Source organism: Zootermopsis nevadensis, unplaced genomic scaffold (assembly GCF_977971745.1).
Source record: "Zootermopsis nevadensis isolate Lab colony 2312 unplaced genomic scaffold, Znev_1.0 Znev_ptg000028l, whole genome shotgun sequence".
NCBI classification, from domain to species: domain Eukaryota; kingdom Metazoa; phylum Arthropoda; class Insecta; order Blattodea; family Termopsidae; genus Zootermopsis; species Zootermopsis nevadensis.
In genome coordinates this window covers 18,482,430-18,501,386 of record NW_028259160.1, presented here as the reverse complement: position 1 = coordinate 18,501,386, position 18,957 = coordinate 18,482,430, and the positions used below count along the sequence as shown (strand labels likewise).

The 18,957-nt window shown below is 38.1% G+C and overlaps 1 protein-coding gene across 4 annotated transcripts in view; it reads right to left on the bottom strand.

Annotated features, from left to right (window-relative positions):
* The window catches only part of LOC110838233 (xylulose kinase), a 63,483-nt gene extending 46,853 nt beyond the window's left edge, over positions 1-16,630 (bottom strand). For 2 of the 4 annotated variants that reach the window (XM_022081245.2, XM_022081246.2), the window contains exons 1-4: positions 16,472-16,630; positions 9,703-9,785; positions 6,726-6,876; positions 406-585 (exon numbers count right to left, since the gene is read on the bottom strand). In XM_022081245.2, coding sequence (XP_021936937.1) covers positions 406-585; positions 6,726-6,876; positions 9,703-9,785; positions 16,472-16,525 — 468 coding nt within the window. In that variant the 5' untranslated portion in view covers positions 16,526-16,630. The other 2 variants (XM_022081248.2, XM_022081247.2) reach the window with 2 other exon arrangements.
* Between the last annotated feature and the right edge of the window lie 2,327 nt (positions 16,631-18,957).

Sequence of the window (18,957 nt, the reverse complement as noted above, 5' to 3'; positions counted from 1 at the left end):
CTGACATGTTAGTGTTGTCCCCAAGTACTTGAGTTTTGTCACATTTCTGAACGATTCGTTTGCTATCTTCATATTCTGATTCTGTCCTGAATTCTGAAGCTCAGACATGATCACATACTTTGTCTTTCCTTTCTAACATTTGCAAGATATTTTAATTCCTTGAATAATCCAGTCATTCTTTGTTTTTCCCATACTTCTTATACTTAATTGAAGAACAAGCTTCAAAGATATTTGGAAAAGTATAAAAGAACAAGTTAAATTTATTCTTTATAACACTGTCTTTATAAGATTCATATGTTTAACTCTTTAGTCTTTTAGGTCAAGTACATTAGTTTCTGTTGTTTTTGATACACCCAATCTTTAAGTGGTATAAATTTATAAAACTGGAGAAGTATCCTTGCATACCTGAGGACCACCAACAACATTCTCCAGTTCCTGACATTGCATCCTTGTGCTTGAGTCTTGCCATGTGGGAGAATCAGCCAATGAAAATGCATTTCTCAACTGATCATGCAAGAACCTGTTTGGCTGCAGTGACTGGAGCTTCTCATATGCACCCTTTTGCCAGTACACAGAGCCATGTTGCTGCAAAACCCAAATATACACACAAATAAACATTTTCATATTCAAAGGCACATTTGCAAAGTTTACATAATGTTGACAGTACCAGCAATATCCACTAAGAACGAAGAGGTATAAAAAGCAGAAATACTGAAACTAGTTCCACATTCACTTGCCAAATCTCAAACTTGGTACTCAGTGTGATGTTTGTAAACTGGACAATGTGAACTGCTGCATTCACCATTTCTGTTCCTATTAAAAGTGTTAAGTGTAATTAGACAAATATGGTGTTACATGAATCACTTCTTGTTCAGTAACTTTTAAAACAAGAAATTCATTAGGTAAATACACAAAAATAGGAAAATATGAACATAATGTATCAGGAAGCAGACTGAAAGGAAATTAAGACCCTCTTTAATATTTGTTCTCAGAATGGCCTTTAGCAGAGAATCATGCAAAAAAGAATCCTACAACAACACTGATTTATAGTACTCTGCTGGACATTGCCAACTGAGGTATTCCTTCATATATATATAATGTTTTTGGCAGTTGGCTCTTCTCTAATCTTCAGGTGAATGGCTGTCATTATACTGTAGGATTTCTTTATTAATATAAGCAGTTTGGGTCATACCTATGATTTCTTGAATAACAGACTAGTATGCTAACCACTAGACCATTGAGTTGGCCCAGAAATGATTGAAGTTATATGTCTACTTATGTTACACATTTGGTTACTTCCTATTCCATAGTAGGGTGAGACATACGGAAGGTGCTTCTACTTGTAGGCTAGTTGACTAGTAACCTGTTCTGTTGTTCTGATGAAAAGTTGCTCCATCAGCTTCGCAGAGATCCTGTTCACTTCATTGTATATAGTTTCTGTCTTATTCTACTGCATTCTATTGTCCTCAGACCTGGACATTTCTAACATTCTCATGGAGTGTATATGCTTGCTGATTATGATTATCATAACCTTGTTCATTATATGAATGCCATTCATATTCTGAAGCCATTCCCAACTGTACTTTTTTCTCGATATACTTCGATATGCTACCTGCTGCTGAAGATGTGTTTCTCAAAGCTGACTGTTCCTTTTTCAAGCTATCTTCATTTTTGCATAGAAATGTTACTCGTCTCTAGATTTTTGACTATTCCTGGCTTGCTTCTGTGGGGGTTACTGGAGGTGTACACTTGTCTTGATCATCATGCTGGTTCTATCAACTAGTACATTAAGCAAAGAAAATATGAGTTGCCTCTTTTCTATGGTAAACTTGAATGTTTGTTTTAATCCATTTGGTGGGAGAGAAACTTATTCAGTTTAGATTTACTATGTGATCAATACATCATATACATATCTGGACCAGATGTTTGGTCTTAAAGTCACTTTGTCCTAGTGATGCCTTCTTAAGTTTTCTATGTAAAGCTTGCTTATAACTGGGGAAAATGGGGATCCTGTAGCCATCCCACTGTTTGTTGGTAGAACATGTCATCAATTTGGTAGTGTCTTCTATAAACACAGATCTAGAAGTTATGTTACACCATCTGCATTGAGGGATGGTTGTTCAACTAACTCATCATGTGTCTTGGACTTTTTAGACCATGAAGATCGAGTGCTTCAACAGGGACATTTATGAACAGAGTTACAATGTTGGCATTCACCAAGATGTCACTTTGTTATAGTTCCAGATTCTTAAGCTTACTGATATAGTATTCTGAATGTTTCATGCATGCACCCCTGCTCTGTACTGGAGGGGAGAATTTTCTTTTAGGTATTTTACCAAAGGTTGGCATGGGGTGTTTCTTGAGCTGATTATTGGCTGCAATGTAAATCAACTTTTCTATATACTGGGTAGACCATACAGGTAGGTTGTCTGCTGTAGTGTGGTGTGAAGCTTTATCTTGGTTTATCTGAAATGTTGTCCTATTTCCTTAGTGAATTGTACACCTTCCTCACAGTGAACACACGTCACTTGAACTTGACAGTGGCCCTTCCACTGTCCATGCCCTGCTATTACAAGACTCTTGGCAATATTCCAGGACTCATTCTCTTGGACAACATCACTGCTAGTGTATGTGACAGTAATAACAAAATATCTGGAAACTACAGCTAACTCAAGGACCCAACAAAGGAGTGTGTATTACCAATGGGCATCAAGAAAGTGGAATAACAGCACAGTCTGAAATGAAAAGAGCAATGGATAGAGAACACTTCTTTCAAGTGATTTTGTTTCAGTTGTGGCCCTGAGTTCTACCATAGTATGTTCAGTTACACAGGCTGTGACTCTGAGAGTTGTACAGACTTACTAGCTATATTTTTCATCACCCATTGGTGAAAACCTTTCAGCTGTTCTTTCTACCACTGTTGGAATGTCCTGTTTGGACATCTGCTCTGATTAGGAAGATGAACAACAAAACAACACCTTGATGAGCTTCCAACATCACAAGCCTGTTCACAAATTTCCCTACAAATAAAGTACTGTCCATGGCCCAAAAATTCCCAGACAGATAGGAAGTTGATAATGAAGTTCTTCTGGGTTTTGGAACCATGGAAACTTCTAGATAGATACCAATGTTTCAGAGAAACATTCTTTCCACTGCTGTCATCATCTATGTAGTATTTTGCATGTCCTTTCTCAAGAATACTCTCATATTATATGTGTAGCCAGTCATGACACAAAGTTTGTAAATCATTATAACAAATCACTTCTTTCTTAAGAATGTAGTGCTTAAAAATACCAATCACTTTAAACAGCATAATGACTTTTTCTACAGGTAATGTTGAGATGGACTGCAGAATTTTAGCACAGGTGTCACTGAGCATATGAGACAGATTTTTCCTAGTCTGTCAAAGCTCTTTTCACTCTTATCTAGATGATTCCTACAGTTGCATAAATGTAGAACTCTCAAAATATAAAAATTAAGAGCATTTCATCATGTTACTGTCAAATGGCACATACAAAGAACTGTTCCAAGAATAGACCAATAATCTTTTAATCTGCCCTACTTGACTTGTCTCATTTGTACGATAGAAGCCAAAAATACAAACATCTACAGTACAGTTACAGCAGGCAGTCATAAGCTTCTGTCATCACTATCAAGTGTGTCAAAATATTGGCTCTTGTATTTATTATTAGTCTCTGCCACCATCAGTTGGATCACATCCTAGAAGAAGAAAAAGTAGACTGTAACCGGTTAAAAGTTCTTGATCACATGGGATGTCTCCTGAGGCTGCAGTGCAGTGACAGCCCCTATGAAAGAATGGACACTTAGATTTCTGCAAATGCTGTGGTTTTGACGAAATGTTACCTCCACAGTATGTTCATCAAGCAACACAGCTTCATCGGAGTCAGTCTCCAAAATTAATCTGTTCAATTTTTATTCTCTTCCTAAAAAAAGTAAGCCATTAAAAAACAAAAAAACTTTAATGATAGAAATGCAGTTTTTACAACTTCCCACTAGCATAACTAGAATATGAATGTGAGATTTGAGGTTTTCACGGTGCTGAAAATGATCATCTTTTGGGTTCTGGTGCTTACCATCTCCATCTTCAGGGATGATGTCAGATTCTGGGTCTACCAACCTATAAATACATTCAATGCCTCATCCCCTCACAGTAAACTACAAAGACTATACATAGCCAAGTACAAACATATGATGTAGGTTACCCAAATTGTTTAATAGTGAAGTGGTACACCACCCAAATTGTAAGCAGCAGATGCAGCACCCACACCGCTCAACCCTTCACTGCATCTTTTTACTTATTCCACATATTGTTGTCATCTAACTTATGGATCCATGGAATGTAATAAATATGTATGTATATGACATAAACTAGTATTCAAACTTTTGAGACTACTTTTGTCTATCCCCCTTCCTAAATTCACTAATCCCCTCCCTTCCAAACCCCCTGCAAAGTACAGGCTCGAGTGAAGTACTATCTATTCACCATCTTTCAGCATTCATTCTGAGTGGCATTTTGATGCTGCTGTCTTGACCCTGAATATGTGACCACATGACTGAAACCTTTATATGGTCAATAATGATATGTAACTCACAGCTAGAAAGCATATTGTATAAGCAGTGAATAAAATTAATGTCATGACTGCTATAAAATGACTAAATAAAGGCCTACTTTAGACATATGCTAGGTAAATGAAAAGTTTAGATGAAATATGCCTTAACAGTGGGATGCATGGATGATAAATTGTTAATGAAATGTCTATAAGATAAAGTTAGTGTCATGATTATTTAAGCCCCACACCATATATGCCATAAAGACATATATAGTGCATTGTTAACTTCAATATTATCTGAATTTGGCCAATTACCCATAACACCCAATGGATAGGGAGAAAAAAAGAAGAAAAAACTCCCAGCCCCTGCCAAGAATCAAACTGTGGTCACCCAGTCTGTAGCCAGCCACTGTACTGACCGAGCAGTCCCAGATCATGAAATCTGATATCCTCATTGTTTACTGTTTACGGCATGTAATAACTACCTCCATAAAGCTAAGTCTTTATCCAGATGTCATGGGATTAATCCCTGGAGATCCCAAAGCTAGAATTTTTCAGCCACAAGTAGTATAAAATTTCAAAATGATTTATTTAAATTTTTGTCATAATAATGAATATTATTTCATAGCAGAGCTCATTTCTAAGAACCTGAAAATTAAAGTATACAAAACAATAATCTTGCCTGTTGTTTTGTATGGGTGCGAAACATGGTCTCTCACTCAGAGGGAGGAACACAGATTGCAGGTGTTTGAGAATCGGGTGTTGAGAAGGATATTTGGGCCTAAGAGGGAAGACGATGGGGCGTGGAGAAAACTGCACAATGACGAGATTAAAAATCTGTACTGCTCCCCCAGTATTGTGAGGGTGATTAAGTCGAGAAGAGTGAGATGGGCGGGACATGTAGCGCGCATGGATGGGACAAGAGGTGTGCACCGGGTACTGGTTGGGAAACCTGAAGGGAAGAGACCGCTGGGGAGACCTAGATGTAGATGGGAGGATAATCTCAGGCGGGATCTATGGGAGATAGGAGTTGAAGGAAACTGGATTTTGTTGGCCCAGGACAGGGTCCGGTGGAGGGCTTTGGTTAATTCGGTGATGAACCTTCGGGTTCGGTAAGCCATCTAGTTAGTTAGTTAGTTAGCAGAGCTCATACGACAGAACAGAATAAGAGAAAAACTGGCACCTTACTTACTGCATTAAAACCACACCATTATCATAATTTCTCCACTCACAACTAAAGTTTATGATTTCCAGAGGAAAATAATACTTTTACAGTACAAGACCATATAAACAAATGAGGAGCCAATAGCCACACAAATAAAGAGCAGAAAATGGAGGTGGATTGGACATACCCTGCGGAAGGACCAAAACGCTGTCGTAAAGCAAGCACTCTCCTGGAATCCCCAGGGACAGAGGAAGAGGGGAAGGCCAAAAACAACCTGGAGGAGAACCATTGAAGAGGAGGCAAAGAAGGAAGGAAAGACCTGGAGGGAGCTGAAAGCTCTGGCTCGTAATAGAACTCGTTGGCGCTGCTTTGTCGAGGCTAAGAGTGACATGATATCAATCAATCAATCACAAGACCATATGTATAAAGCAGATACACTTGAGAAGAATTCAAAGTATTGTACTGAGACTGTTCTGAAAATATGGTCAATTAAGTTTATGCTTCACTGACCATCATCTTCCCTCAGCAACTCAGCTCACTAAATGTGTAATAACAACAGAGCACTTCTTTATGAGGGCTTTCAAAAGAAATAAGTATGAAAGCCACTTTCCAACATAAACTTCTAGTTTATTACTTAGATCATTGATATCAGTGAGCAAATTTGAAACAAGTGCTACTTAAAATCTGTCTGTGTGTGTGTGCAAATGCACATGCCTGTCTCTGTAGATGTGCATGTGTCTCTCTCTCAGCATGTGCATGTGTGCATGCAATTCCAGAAATTGTAAAATCACTGTACTACTCCCATTATTTAATTTCATGTGTACTAACATGGTTTATAAAAAAACAAATGGTTTTCAGTATTCAAGACTCTCTCAGAAGTATGGAACTACAAGACCATTTTCAGTTACTCATACACACTATTAATATACAATTTCCACAAAATGTTAACAGCATAACAGCATTCACAGCCTTACAGGCATATGGCTTACCTGTGCAGTACCTGATAATGCAGCTACTTTGCTAAAATCAACACCCGCTATTTTAAGACGATCTAACAAGATGTCGAGAGCTTTAACCAACATCAGGACTGGTACTGTAACAGTATGGCCATCCTTATGCACTGTGACGCCTGATGTGGTCCTTCAACACACAATGCCAAAGTAATGAAGACTGCCACACTGCTTTCTGCAAAACTAATTACTCACATATATTTCAGGTTCTTTTCTTCTGGTGTATGTACTTGCAGCAACAAACTGCAATACATTACATCAGTGGTCCCCAACGCGGTGCCCGCGGGTGCCATGGCGCCTGCCAAGGGTCCCCGCGTTGTTACGGAAAGAGGTTATACTGAATAATGAAGGTCGTTCAACCACGAACATTATAAACTTACTGATGCCCATCTCGACGATTGTTTTCGAGCAGCAGCAACATCATCCTACACTCCCAAATTTGAAAAACTGGCCGATGAAATGCGGCGTCACTAACTTCCCACTTAAGTAATAATAACTGTACTTATAAAAGTACGTATTTTTGATTGCGTGGTTTCTTGTATCATTTAACGTCGTGTTGTTTTGCGTATTATTTGGTGTCCATATCTTATTTGTCCAGAGAAAAGAAAATTTGGCTTTGTTAATTGGTTGGTGCCCGCCACGATCTCATAAACTCTCAAATGTGCCCGTAGGCACAAAAAAGGTTGGGGACCACTGCATTACATTGTCATACTTTCCCTCTGTGCTACCACTGGTAACACCTTTTTATTTCATCATGAGTACACTTAACTCTTTAAAGACCAGTAGCAACACCTTTAGGCCTATCATTTATTAACTCTGCATTTTACCCATAAAGGACACTTATGGGTTCTATAGAATTCGCAGTATTATAAGAGATGATTTGCTTGAATGGCATTAACAAATTGGAGAGGAATTGGAAGAAAAATGTCATTTCAAATATCTACCACATCACCATGGTGCAGACACCCTGTGGAATAAATTTGTACTGAGGTATATAACAACAGTTACAATTTTTAAAATATATAAGACAATAAACACAACAGATTGCTCTCTAAAAAATTTAATTTTTAGGCAAATTCTAGAACTACTGAAATTCCAAAAACTCCAATAAAAAATCAGTCATTCCATATTAAAACACCAGAATATAATAAAATATTCAGTAGTGTGATATTTTATCTTTTAATTTTTCTTTCCATGTCTCAGTACAACACAAATTAACCCTTCAAAACTGTGGACTTGTGCCGTTGACTTCTACCAAGTCAGAAGCAGGGAGTACATTGACCAAAATGGCCATCACATCAGACACCAGACTGGAAAACCAGCAAACAGCAAAAGCCAAATTTCTACAGCAGCCAGACATGCCAATGACAAAATACAAGTCAGCCAGCATCCACAGTTCCATCTCTATAATCAGTGATGCAACAGAAATATTTAAACATCCAAATAACAAACTATGAAGACAGTTATACACTAAGAAAAGCCTGGCTTCATATGCCCCCCCCCCCCAGCTTTTACCGATTCATCGATCTCAATGGAGCAAATTCGTGTTAACAAAATATACGTAATTGCAAAGATGACTGTATTTATAATTTTTATTCAAAATCAGCGATGTAAGAATTACGATTTAGTATAAGAATCAGTACGAGATACATTGTAAAACGTTATAAATAATAGTATTTTTTTCTCACTTTTTGACTTGCTGGTTTCAAAATCGGCGTTATTCTGAATCGGCGAATTGAACCGGCGCAAATCGAGGGCTACCTGTATTTGCAAAGAACTACAAACTTATCCACACACTGGAAGATGTATTTAGCTACTGTGTGAAGAACTTTACAATAATAAAATTATTTTATGTACCAGCAAATACATAAAAAATAAGAAGAAAAATTTGCTGATTGGCATGCTTCTGCTACAACATTGCCAAACAACATCAATGTTTTATTTCAACTGGAACCGATAAAATCAGAATCCAGTCTGTCAAGTACCACCAAGTACACAGTGGTCAGCATATCAAAAGATGTTCTCTCTGAAACACTGAAGTTGAGAAAAAAATAATGGACGCCTATGTTGGCTCAAAATAGTGGCTTTGAAGAACACAAGTGCTTCAGAATTCGGTATTTCCATTCATATATATCTGGAACATAATTACATAATTGTCCTTGTCATTATTCTCATTAATGAACTTTATTGTAAATAACCAAGAACTCTTTCAAACTAATTCTGCTGTACACAGTGTCAATACAAGGAATAAAAATCAGCTTCATAGACCAGTTGCAAACCTCTCATCCTTTCAGAAGAGCGCATATTATGCACGAATCAAAATTTTTAATAGTCTACCACCAAGTCTCACAAGTCTTGTAAATAAGGAGCAATTTAAGGTAGCATTAAAAAGATACTTAATTACATACTCCTTTTACTGTCAATGAATTTATGTTGTTTACAAATAAGTGATAAATTTTCTTCTGTGTAATGGGTAGATCTATTTGTAGCTTATCATTTCTTTAGGTGAACCCTTTGTTTTGTATTATGTGAAATTTATATAATAGTATGAATTGTACTTTATAATATGTATTGTATTATTATTATTATTATTATGACTTTTCCACATCCTATTGTCATCTGACTGTCATATGAATCCATGGAATGTAAATAAATTATTATTATTATAACGAAAGGAAGAGTAAACAAACATAAACTACACTCAGTGCACAGCTGACAATCACCGACTGCCCTGTGTCTTGACTACGTGTGTCATGTGTGCAGTCTAGTGAACTAATTTCTCAAACACAGCCAATGCATAGCGAGTGCCGAGCATTTTCTTGATAAACCGTTGGAGATCGGGCCCATGTTTATATGAAATTTTTGACTCAAAATTATCCCAAGAGCATGAAGTTAAGCTGCGGACATCCTGTTGTGGAACTGCCTCTATATATGACATAAGCCTCATAATACTCACCTAAATTCTGGTAAATCGGAATCATACTGGACAACAGTTTCTTGGAGAATGTTAAGATTGTTGTTTACTACAACAGCCTTTAACTGAAAATAAATAACATAAACCATTTTGAAGCATATACACAAATGGTACTGAGCACTGTGATGGTCAAGTCTTTTTCCTGGCAGTTATCCTGTTTTCAGATACAACAAAACTACAAATACCCCAAAGTAGCACAAATAAATGTAGCTGTACAGCATACACCACTCACACCTCACATCCTGAAAGTACTTGGTTCAAATATTAGTCTGGGAAAGAACATATTGTGACAATTTGTTTTTTTGCAATTTTCCTCAGTCCTGCCAGAAGTTTCTTTTAAGCTACAAGTTAATTTGCAAACCAGGGTACAAACTGCTCCCCTCTCCTTCCCACACTTCTGACCCTCATACTATTTACCTTTTAAACGGCTGACTCACCTACTCCTGTTGGGACATGAATTTATCTCCATAAAAATTCAAAACTTATTGGTTCTCAAATGATGAATCAGTTTTTCAATTTAGCCAACCCCATCGGCTCCCGAGTTGTGGGAAGTGAATGGTAGCGACCTCAGGACTGGATGAAGTCCGATCGAACTAAGAATGCCAGAGCGGCAGATCGATGTCATGTTTACCATTCCTGTTCGATTGATATGGGCAGATATATCACGTGAATGAAGCAGCTAAGTTGCACGTTAAGCCTCCCCCTTTCGACCTGTCCAAAGAGGTGATACTATTCACAATACCTGCAGTAAATGTGCTGCAAAACTGAGTCAAAGGAGCAAACGACCACGGCCATGTTTCAGCTGATGTGCCACAATTCCCACCTGTTCCCTTTATATTGTGTCATAGTGAAAAAATTAATAATTCAAGCATTGTGCCCACATTACTCAGTGAATCTGCAAAGATCTGGTAAAGTGGAGACTTATGCAGATAATGCAATCATGTGTTTAGGCTTAATAAGAAACTCCAAGAATACACATTTAGGCAGTAATTAAGTGTTGTTAGAGCCATTCCAAATGAAATCACCAAGAGGTTTTTCCTGCATGACTATTTTTTGCATGTAACAGCAGAACCTAAAGTAACTTAAAAAATTGGGGAGTTGTACCTTCCACCCCAATGAGTCAAGAGGTCATCCACCTGTTAAAATTGGCAATTTATGGGTTTCCATTAACACAACTTTACTTATACAAATGCTACTGATATGCAATAGAAGCTCAGGAAACAGTAAAATGCTATCTATCATGGCAGATAGCAGAAGCTGCATAATAACATAAAACTGTCAGAGCTAATGAGGTTGTTTCAAGGTCACTAACACCAACATTTTGGATACATTTTTATACTATAAGGGTTACAAACCACAACATGATTTCTTTTTGTATGATCCTCCCATCATACATATAATGTCTGCATACTTCAATTGTGGTACAATTCCTGTTACATTAAACAAATTATTTTGTAAAAAAAGTGTTCATCATAATTTCAGTTTTCAAGGTGTTCTATGTCAAAAGGAGTAGCTGTGAAGGTGAATTCTTTCCCAGTAATTTCAATCACATGTGTAAGAGCAGTTTTGTGGTTCTGAGTAGTTCCAGTTGTATGACATTGCAAATAGGCCTACTGGCAGACATTAACCAAACTGCGACATGGGTATGGCAACTACTATTTCTCACAAAAAAACAAATGGTGCACTGTTGATATAGCATACCTCAACATATAATTTTTATTATTTATTTTGTCTGTATTAAAATTAATCTGTATAAAGATCGAAAACATAGGCAAACTAAAATTTTAAAAAAAAGCCTTAGGTCCCAGGCCTTCTGGATAAGGGGTCTAGTACTGCATTTAATTTTAGCATATAGCCACATTCAGATTCTGACTCTTCACAGTTCCATCTCATGCATTTTCTTGAACTTATATAGGGCCTCTTATTCAGAAGCAGCAGTTAAGAGAGTAGAATTTGTTAGTGACCGGTTGTCTTACGTAATTTTGGAAGGACGTTGGTGCAACATCATTGTCCTTAATGTTCATGCCCCAACTGAAGACAAAAGCAATGATATCAAGGATAGCTTTTATGAAGAATTGGAATCAGTATTTGATACATTTGGCAAGTATCACATGAAAATTCTGCTAGGAGATTTCAATGCAAAAATTGGGAGGGAGGATATCTTCAAACCCACAATAGGCAGCGAGAGTCTCCATGCACTTAGTAATGATAACGGTGTTAGAGCAGTAACCTTCGCTACATCAAAAGATTTAATTGTAAAAAGTACAAAATTTCCACACCGTGATGTTCATAAATACACTTGGACTTCTCCAGATGGCAGAACACACAATCAAATAGATCATGTTTTAGTAGATAAGAGAAGGCAGACAAATGTAATTGATGTGAGATCATTCAGAGGAGCAGATTGCGACACTGATCATTATCTGGTGGTAGCAAAAGTGAGGGAGTGGCTTTCAGTAAGTAGACGAACTAAACAAAATTTTGATACAGAAAGATTTGATTTGAAAAAATTAAGTGAGGGAGAGGCAAAGGAACAATATCAAGTTCAAATTTTGAATAGGTTTCAAATTTTAGAGACAAATGAAGATAATGAAAGTGTGGACATCAACAGGGAGAGGGAAAATGTCAGAAACTGCATCAAAATTTCAGCAAAAGAGAAACTAGGATACCACAGGAGAAAGCAAAATAAACCGTGGTTTGATGAAGAATGTTCAAAATTAATAAATCGAAGGAAGCAAACAAAATTTCAATGGTTGCAGAACCCAAACTAAACAAATGCGGATAATCTATGTAACGTGAGACGTGAGGCTAGTAGAACCTTTAGGAACAAGAAAAGGGAATACCTGAAGGGCAAAATTGCTGAACTTGAGACAAATAATAAGGAAAAAAACATCAGAGACCTGTACAGAGGCATTAATAACTTTAAGAAAGGATATCAACCCCAGACCAATTTGGTAAAGGATGATAGTGGCAATTTGCTTGCAGATCCAATAAAAATTGTGAATAGGTGGAAAAATTTCTTTAGCGAGCTCTTAAATGTTCATGATACTGGTGATATTAGACAGATTAAAATGCATACAGCCGAACTGTTGGTGCCAGAACCTAGCTTAGATGAAGTGGAACTAGCCATTGGGAAGTTGAAAAGTTATAAATCTCCAGGAATTGATCAGATTCCAGCCGAATTAATTAAAGCAGGTGGCAAAGGGTTGCATATGAGGATCCATAAGCTTATTCAGTTAATTTGGGATAGGGAAGAGATGCCACAGCAATGGAAGGAATCCATAATTATTCCTATTCATAAGAAGGGGCACAAGACTGAGTGTGGTAATTACCGAGGAATTTCGCTGCTGTCAACCTCATACAAAATTCTATCAAACATTCTTTTGGCAAGATTAACCCCATATGCGAATGAAATTATTGGGGATCATCAGTGTGGGTTCAGACGAAACAGATCAACGATTGATCAGATCTTTTGCATTCGTCAGACACTAGAGAAAAAATGGGAGTTCGGTGGGACCGTACATTAGTTATTTATAGATTTCAAAAAAGCCTAAGACTCTGTGAAGAGAGAAGTGTTATATAATATTCTTATTGAATTTGGTATACCAAAGAAGCTAGTGAGTCTAATAAAAATGTGCTTAAATGAAACCTGTAGCAAAATTCGAGTAGGTAAATATGTATCTGAGATATTCCTCATCATGAACGGTCTAAAACAAGGAGATGCTTTGTCTCCCTTGCTCTTTAACTTTGCGCTAGAATATGCTATCAGGAAGGTCCAAGATAGGCAGGAGGGTTTGCAATTGAATGGGACACATCAGCTATTGGCATATGCTGATGATGTTAATTTATTTGGGGACGATATAAATACAATAAAGAGGAACGCAGAAGTTTTACTAGAGGCTAGTAGACAAGTGGGGCTGGAAGTAAATTCAGAAAAAACTAAGTACATGTTAGTATCTCGTCATCAGAAGACAGGCGGGCAAAATTATCTTAGAGTGGCTAATAAATCCTTTGAAAGGGTTACAAAGTTCAAATATCTGGGAACAACAATAACAAATCAAAATGATACTTGTGAGGAAGTTAGGAGGAGACTAAATTCCGGAAATGCTTGCTACTTCTCAGTCCAAAATATTTTGTCTTCCCGTCTGATTTCTAAGAACCTGAAAATTAAAGTATACAAAACAATAATCTTGCCTGTTGTTTTGTATGGGTGCGAAACATGGTCTCTCACTCAGAGGGAGGAACACAGATTGCAGGTGTTTGAGAATCGGGTGTTGAGGAGGATATTTGGGCCTAAGAGGGAAGACAATGGGGCGTGGAGAAAACTGCACAATGACGAGCTTAAAAATCTGTACTGCTCCCCCAGTATTGTGAGGGTAATTAAGTCGAGAAGAATGAGATGGGCGGGACATGTAGCGCGCATGGATGGGACAAGAGGTGTGCACCGGGTACTGGTTGGGAAACCTGAAGGGAAGAGACCGCTGGGGAGACCTAGACGTAGATGGGAGGATAATCTCAGGCGGGATCTATGGGAGATAGGAGTTGAAGGAAACTAGATTTTGTTGGCCCAGGACAGGGTCCGGTGGAGGGCTTTGGTTAATTCGGTGATGAACCTTCGGGTTCGGTAAGCCATCTAGTTAGTTAGTTTTATTCTGTACTTTGAGAATTCCCTGGAACTATCCAAATTCCTACTATACAGTAATTTTCTTATCACAGTTTGGATCACAACATAGCTGCCCATACAAGTAATATTTGTCCAAAACTTTTTTCTATGATATAGTTTGCATTTCACCTGCAACACTCATTTTAAACACTTTTTGCTATTCTGATGAACAGTCAGTAATGTTACTTATAGCTGAAGAACTGTGTGACTTGTCACAATTTTCAAGGTCAATATACCAATATTCAACACATGTCAAGCACACATGAAAACTGTTAAGGATAGAGGTCTTTAAATTTTACACGTAAAAAAATAATTAGACCACCTTAGACATGAATGATGAACAATGAGAAACACTGCATGATGCAATCAGAGGAACCACTATTATATGATGCAATGGCTGCCTACTGCACAGTGATGCAATACACAAAATAAAATTTCATCACATTTACTTCAAATTTGCTAAAAAGCAAAAGGAGCCTTAAAATTCACAGCTATACACAGACAGTACTTCACTGGCAGAACTATGCATGTCAATCCAGTAAACTATGAGAATGTTTTGTTTGCAAATTCTCATTCTGAAAGCAACCCCTTGAAAGTAATAATCAAATATCAGACCCCACATTGTGAACATGTGTGTTAAGTATACTGGGCAACACATAAAATAATAAATATAAAAAAATGACTTATATATGACTTCAGAGAGAAATGGTTACCTACAGCTGGATAATATCAAGTAATAGTATTAAAATCATTATCTTTGGTCTGTGGACACAGAAACAAAGTACATTCTCTTACTTAACATCAATTATTTACTAATGTAAGTACAAGTATGGATATGCAGTTTCCATGTTTTGGCTGTTTGCAGCTGTCCTTCAAACCGAATGTGGATGTATGCCTACTGAAGGTAACACATCATATCACAACACAAACATCAAGTATCATGAATGTTAAAATAATGCCACATGTATGGACAACATATCAAAACTAAGTAATGTACTTAAAAAGTTAAAATGTATTAGTTATGCATCTAATGCTGTATGGATATGTAATATTTAATAATGTTTTGAAAAATGAATGCTCATTTGATGGAAATACTGAATCATGAGATATGAGAGCAATACATAGACATGATACCAATATGCCAGAAATGCAGTAAAAACAGTAATCATGTATCATATAGAACACTCTATGCATGAAGTCCAAACAGAAGAAGCCAGAACAAAAACATGAATGATGGCCTGAAGCAGCCTGGTGAAGAAATGCAGTATATTAAAGTTGTATCATGGAGCAGTAGTTTATTTATTAAGAATAATGTACCAACGAATGAAAATAAAACTGAGTAATCAAGTAAAAGTTGTATGATCTGAAGATTTAATGGCAACTAAATATAATGAATTCTTCTCAGGTTTTCTCCATTCGACCACCTGACATGGCTGGTAGCCTGTGAAGAATTCATTACACAAGTGATAATATGGCATGTTACGACTAAGGCATACATTGCATCCACCTTCTGGATACCCTGGTATATTCTTTTCAAATATTGGTAACCACATTCAGTATCAAAACCTACCAAAATACTGCATGACAGATTCTACTTCCTTGGGGTGGTCTGATGAAACATATTTTAAAATCACGATCCTTAACCATATTTCAATGACCAGAACCTCAACCATTTCTATGGAGAAGTTCTAAAAAATTTTATGAACTAGATCGGATCTTTCATTGGCGAGAACCATGGTGTGGAAAGGAAGGAGAGGCGGGCTGAAGAAACAATGATGAAATTTTCGTTTACACTAAACACAACATAAAAAAATCAAACATAGCTATTAACACGTTTTTCTTTTTCTGTAGGCTTCACCTACACACTTGATATCGACACCATTATATAAAAAACAAAATAAATACAAGTCAGAAAATTATGGCATATAACTGCAGTATGGTCTAATCTAGTCAGCTATTACCGTTCACTAGGGTTTACTACATCACAATCTACACAGGTTAGCAGCTTTTCTGCGTTGCACAGGCAAGTGTCAAGGTTATAGCGTAAAGTACAAATCTATCCAGAACGCAGATATGTTGCATACATACCTGCTGGGTACTAAAATCAAATCCCAAATACGTTGATTCATCACATGTGCTCATTGTTCTAAATTATTTTTTCTATGCCTTTAAGACAAATTACATAACTTTGATACCTGATAACAACATCATCGCTTACCGACATCTCTATTTGAATTATGTGTATTTCTAAGCTACAGCCCAACAACAGTAGCTCAATCGACAATTAAGTCCACTTTTTGTAGCCGCCAAAGAAATGTCAACAGTGATCGGTCCATCGAGTTTAGCAAAGCGAAAACCTCATTCAAGCTCGTTCACCTAACCTATAAAAGAGTCGCACACACACACACTATGATGCAGGAAATTGTTTGAAAAGTCGATTGTATACCTGGCCTCTCAAAGAATATCCCACATTCATTATGGAACCCGAAGTTTCATTACTGTGTTCACAAAAGCCCGCCACTGGAAACTATCTTGGGCTAGCTGCATACAGTTTGCGTCACAATCTCATGTTATTTTTGCATTGCCAAAGAGTCAATCCATGTTCGAGACGCTTTTAGACATATCGTAACAAAATACGTTTTTACGGCGAGGGGTTGTTCGCCCTACGCCCAAAACCAAAGCTGGAGGACCAGCCCTTGTCGTCTGACCGCGACTGCTTATACAACATATTCGCAGCTATTTACCATATCTGGAGGCCTTCTTCTCCATTCGTGACCTGAGAACGCCATGCCGTGGTGACAAAGGACCCACGTAACATGGAACCCATATAAAAGCTGTCCTACTATACGCATGTGGGTATAACATGCAGGCGCTTGGGAGAGAGGTTATATAGCTCCTACACATTCTTAACCTAGGCTGTAGATAGGGGTGAGTGGTCAGCATCACGAACCTGTCCGCTCTTTGCGCCGGGGGAAGGAACCGGGTACCCATTGGATAGAAGGCTAAGTAAGCCCCAGAGCCGTTCTGGACACAGAGGCTAGAGGAAAAGTCCTCTTTCACTGTCGCGGATCGAACCAAGGTCATCCAGTCTGTAGTCAGTCACTATACCGACTGAGCTACCCAGCTCATACGGAACCCATTTAAGAGCCATTAAAATTTCCTGTTGTCCAGTCTTTCCACAAAGTGATGGTGCTGGAACTGTACACAAAACAAGAATAAAGAGAATGTGACATTTATGTTCTCTTTGTGGCCATAACAATTCTCAAATAAATTTTATAAGAATATCACATTCATCACTGTGTGCATTGCAGACTATCAGGACACCTTCTGTGGCACCACAGTACCTCAACCTCTCGGCCAGCAAAACTGACAAAACACAGGGAACACCTGTGCACCCAACTTAAACAAACTAACTAACTAACTAGTTGGCTTGCTGAACCCAAAGGTTCATCACCAAATTAACCAAAGCCCTCCACCGGACCCTGTCCTGGGCCAACAAAATCCAGTCTCCTTCAACTCCTATCTCCCATAGATCCCGCCTGACATTATCCTCCCATCTACGTCTAGGTCTCCCCAGCGGTCTCTTCCCTTCAGGTTTCCCAACCAGTACCCGGTGCACACCTCTTGTCCCATCCATGCGCACTACATGCCCCGCCCATCTCATTCTTCTCGACTTAATCACCCTGAAAATACTTGGGGATGAACCCAACTTAAACAAGGTAACGTAAACTAATTCAGTATACCAAAAACACCCTCTTCCTATCTGGACTTGCCTAATATGAAGCAAATTAACAAAGCTAACTTGATCATGCTGGAGGCACTGTCCCTTTTCCCTGGGCTACTCCATTCACAGGAGTCCACCCCACAAGTGGTCTCTAACCCTCCGTGCTTGTTCCACTACACTAGGAGGTCCGCCCATTGATTGATGCTTCACCCCACCAATAGGGCTCCCAACCTGACAGGTTACCGTCCCAGCAGGGGTTTGGAACCATAGTGCCATCTGGAAATCCACGTTAACCTGGTGGCTCTGCCACACATTGTAAGTTTCACACCAAAGGGGAGCTCACCTGCCAATCTTTGACCGTGTTGAGGATCTGCACCCCACATATGGGGCTCTGTACCACCCAGTGTTAAATCCTAGATGGGTGCTAAAGCCTGCTGGTGGGGTTCCTTCATCAAATGGATCTGCGTGAAAACCTATCTCCACCTTTCTGGTAGTGTTCCTGACAGGGAAAAGGAATTTGCTCGTAAAGGAAAAACCTACCCATCAAAGTCACTGATACAGAATTTTAGTGAATACTTCATATCAGTATTTAACACTCTGATGCCTCTAATTCTCTGGCTGCAGCCTATCTCATTTTTTATATACTGGGAACAAAACACCCTATTTCTATTGCTTAGGTATTTCCTCATGGGTCCATATTTTGTTCATTAAGTTATGTATTGAATTCACAAGTGTAGTTTTCTCTATCTTCGGCATTTCTGCCATCATACTAACAGGTCCAGGTGACCTTTTATTGTTTAACTTTTTTACAGCATTCCTAACTTACTTTACACTTCGTCCATTACTTTCT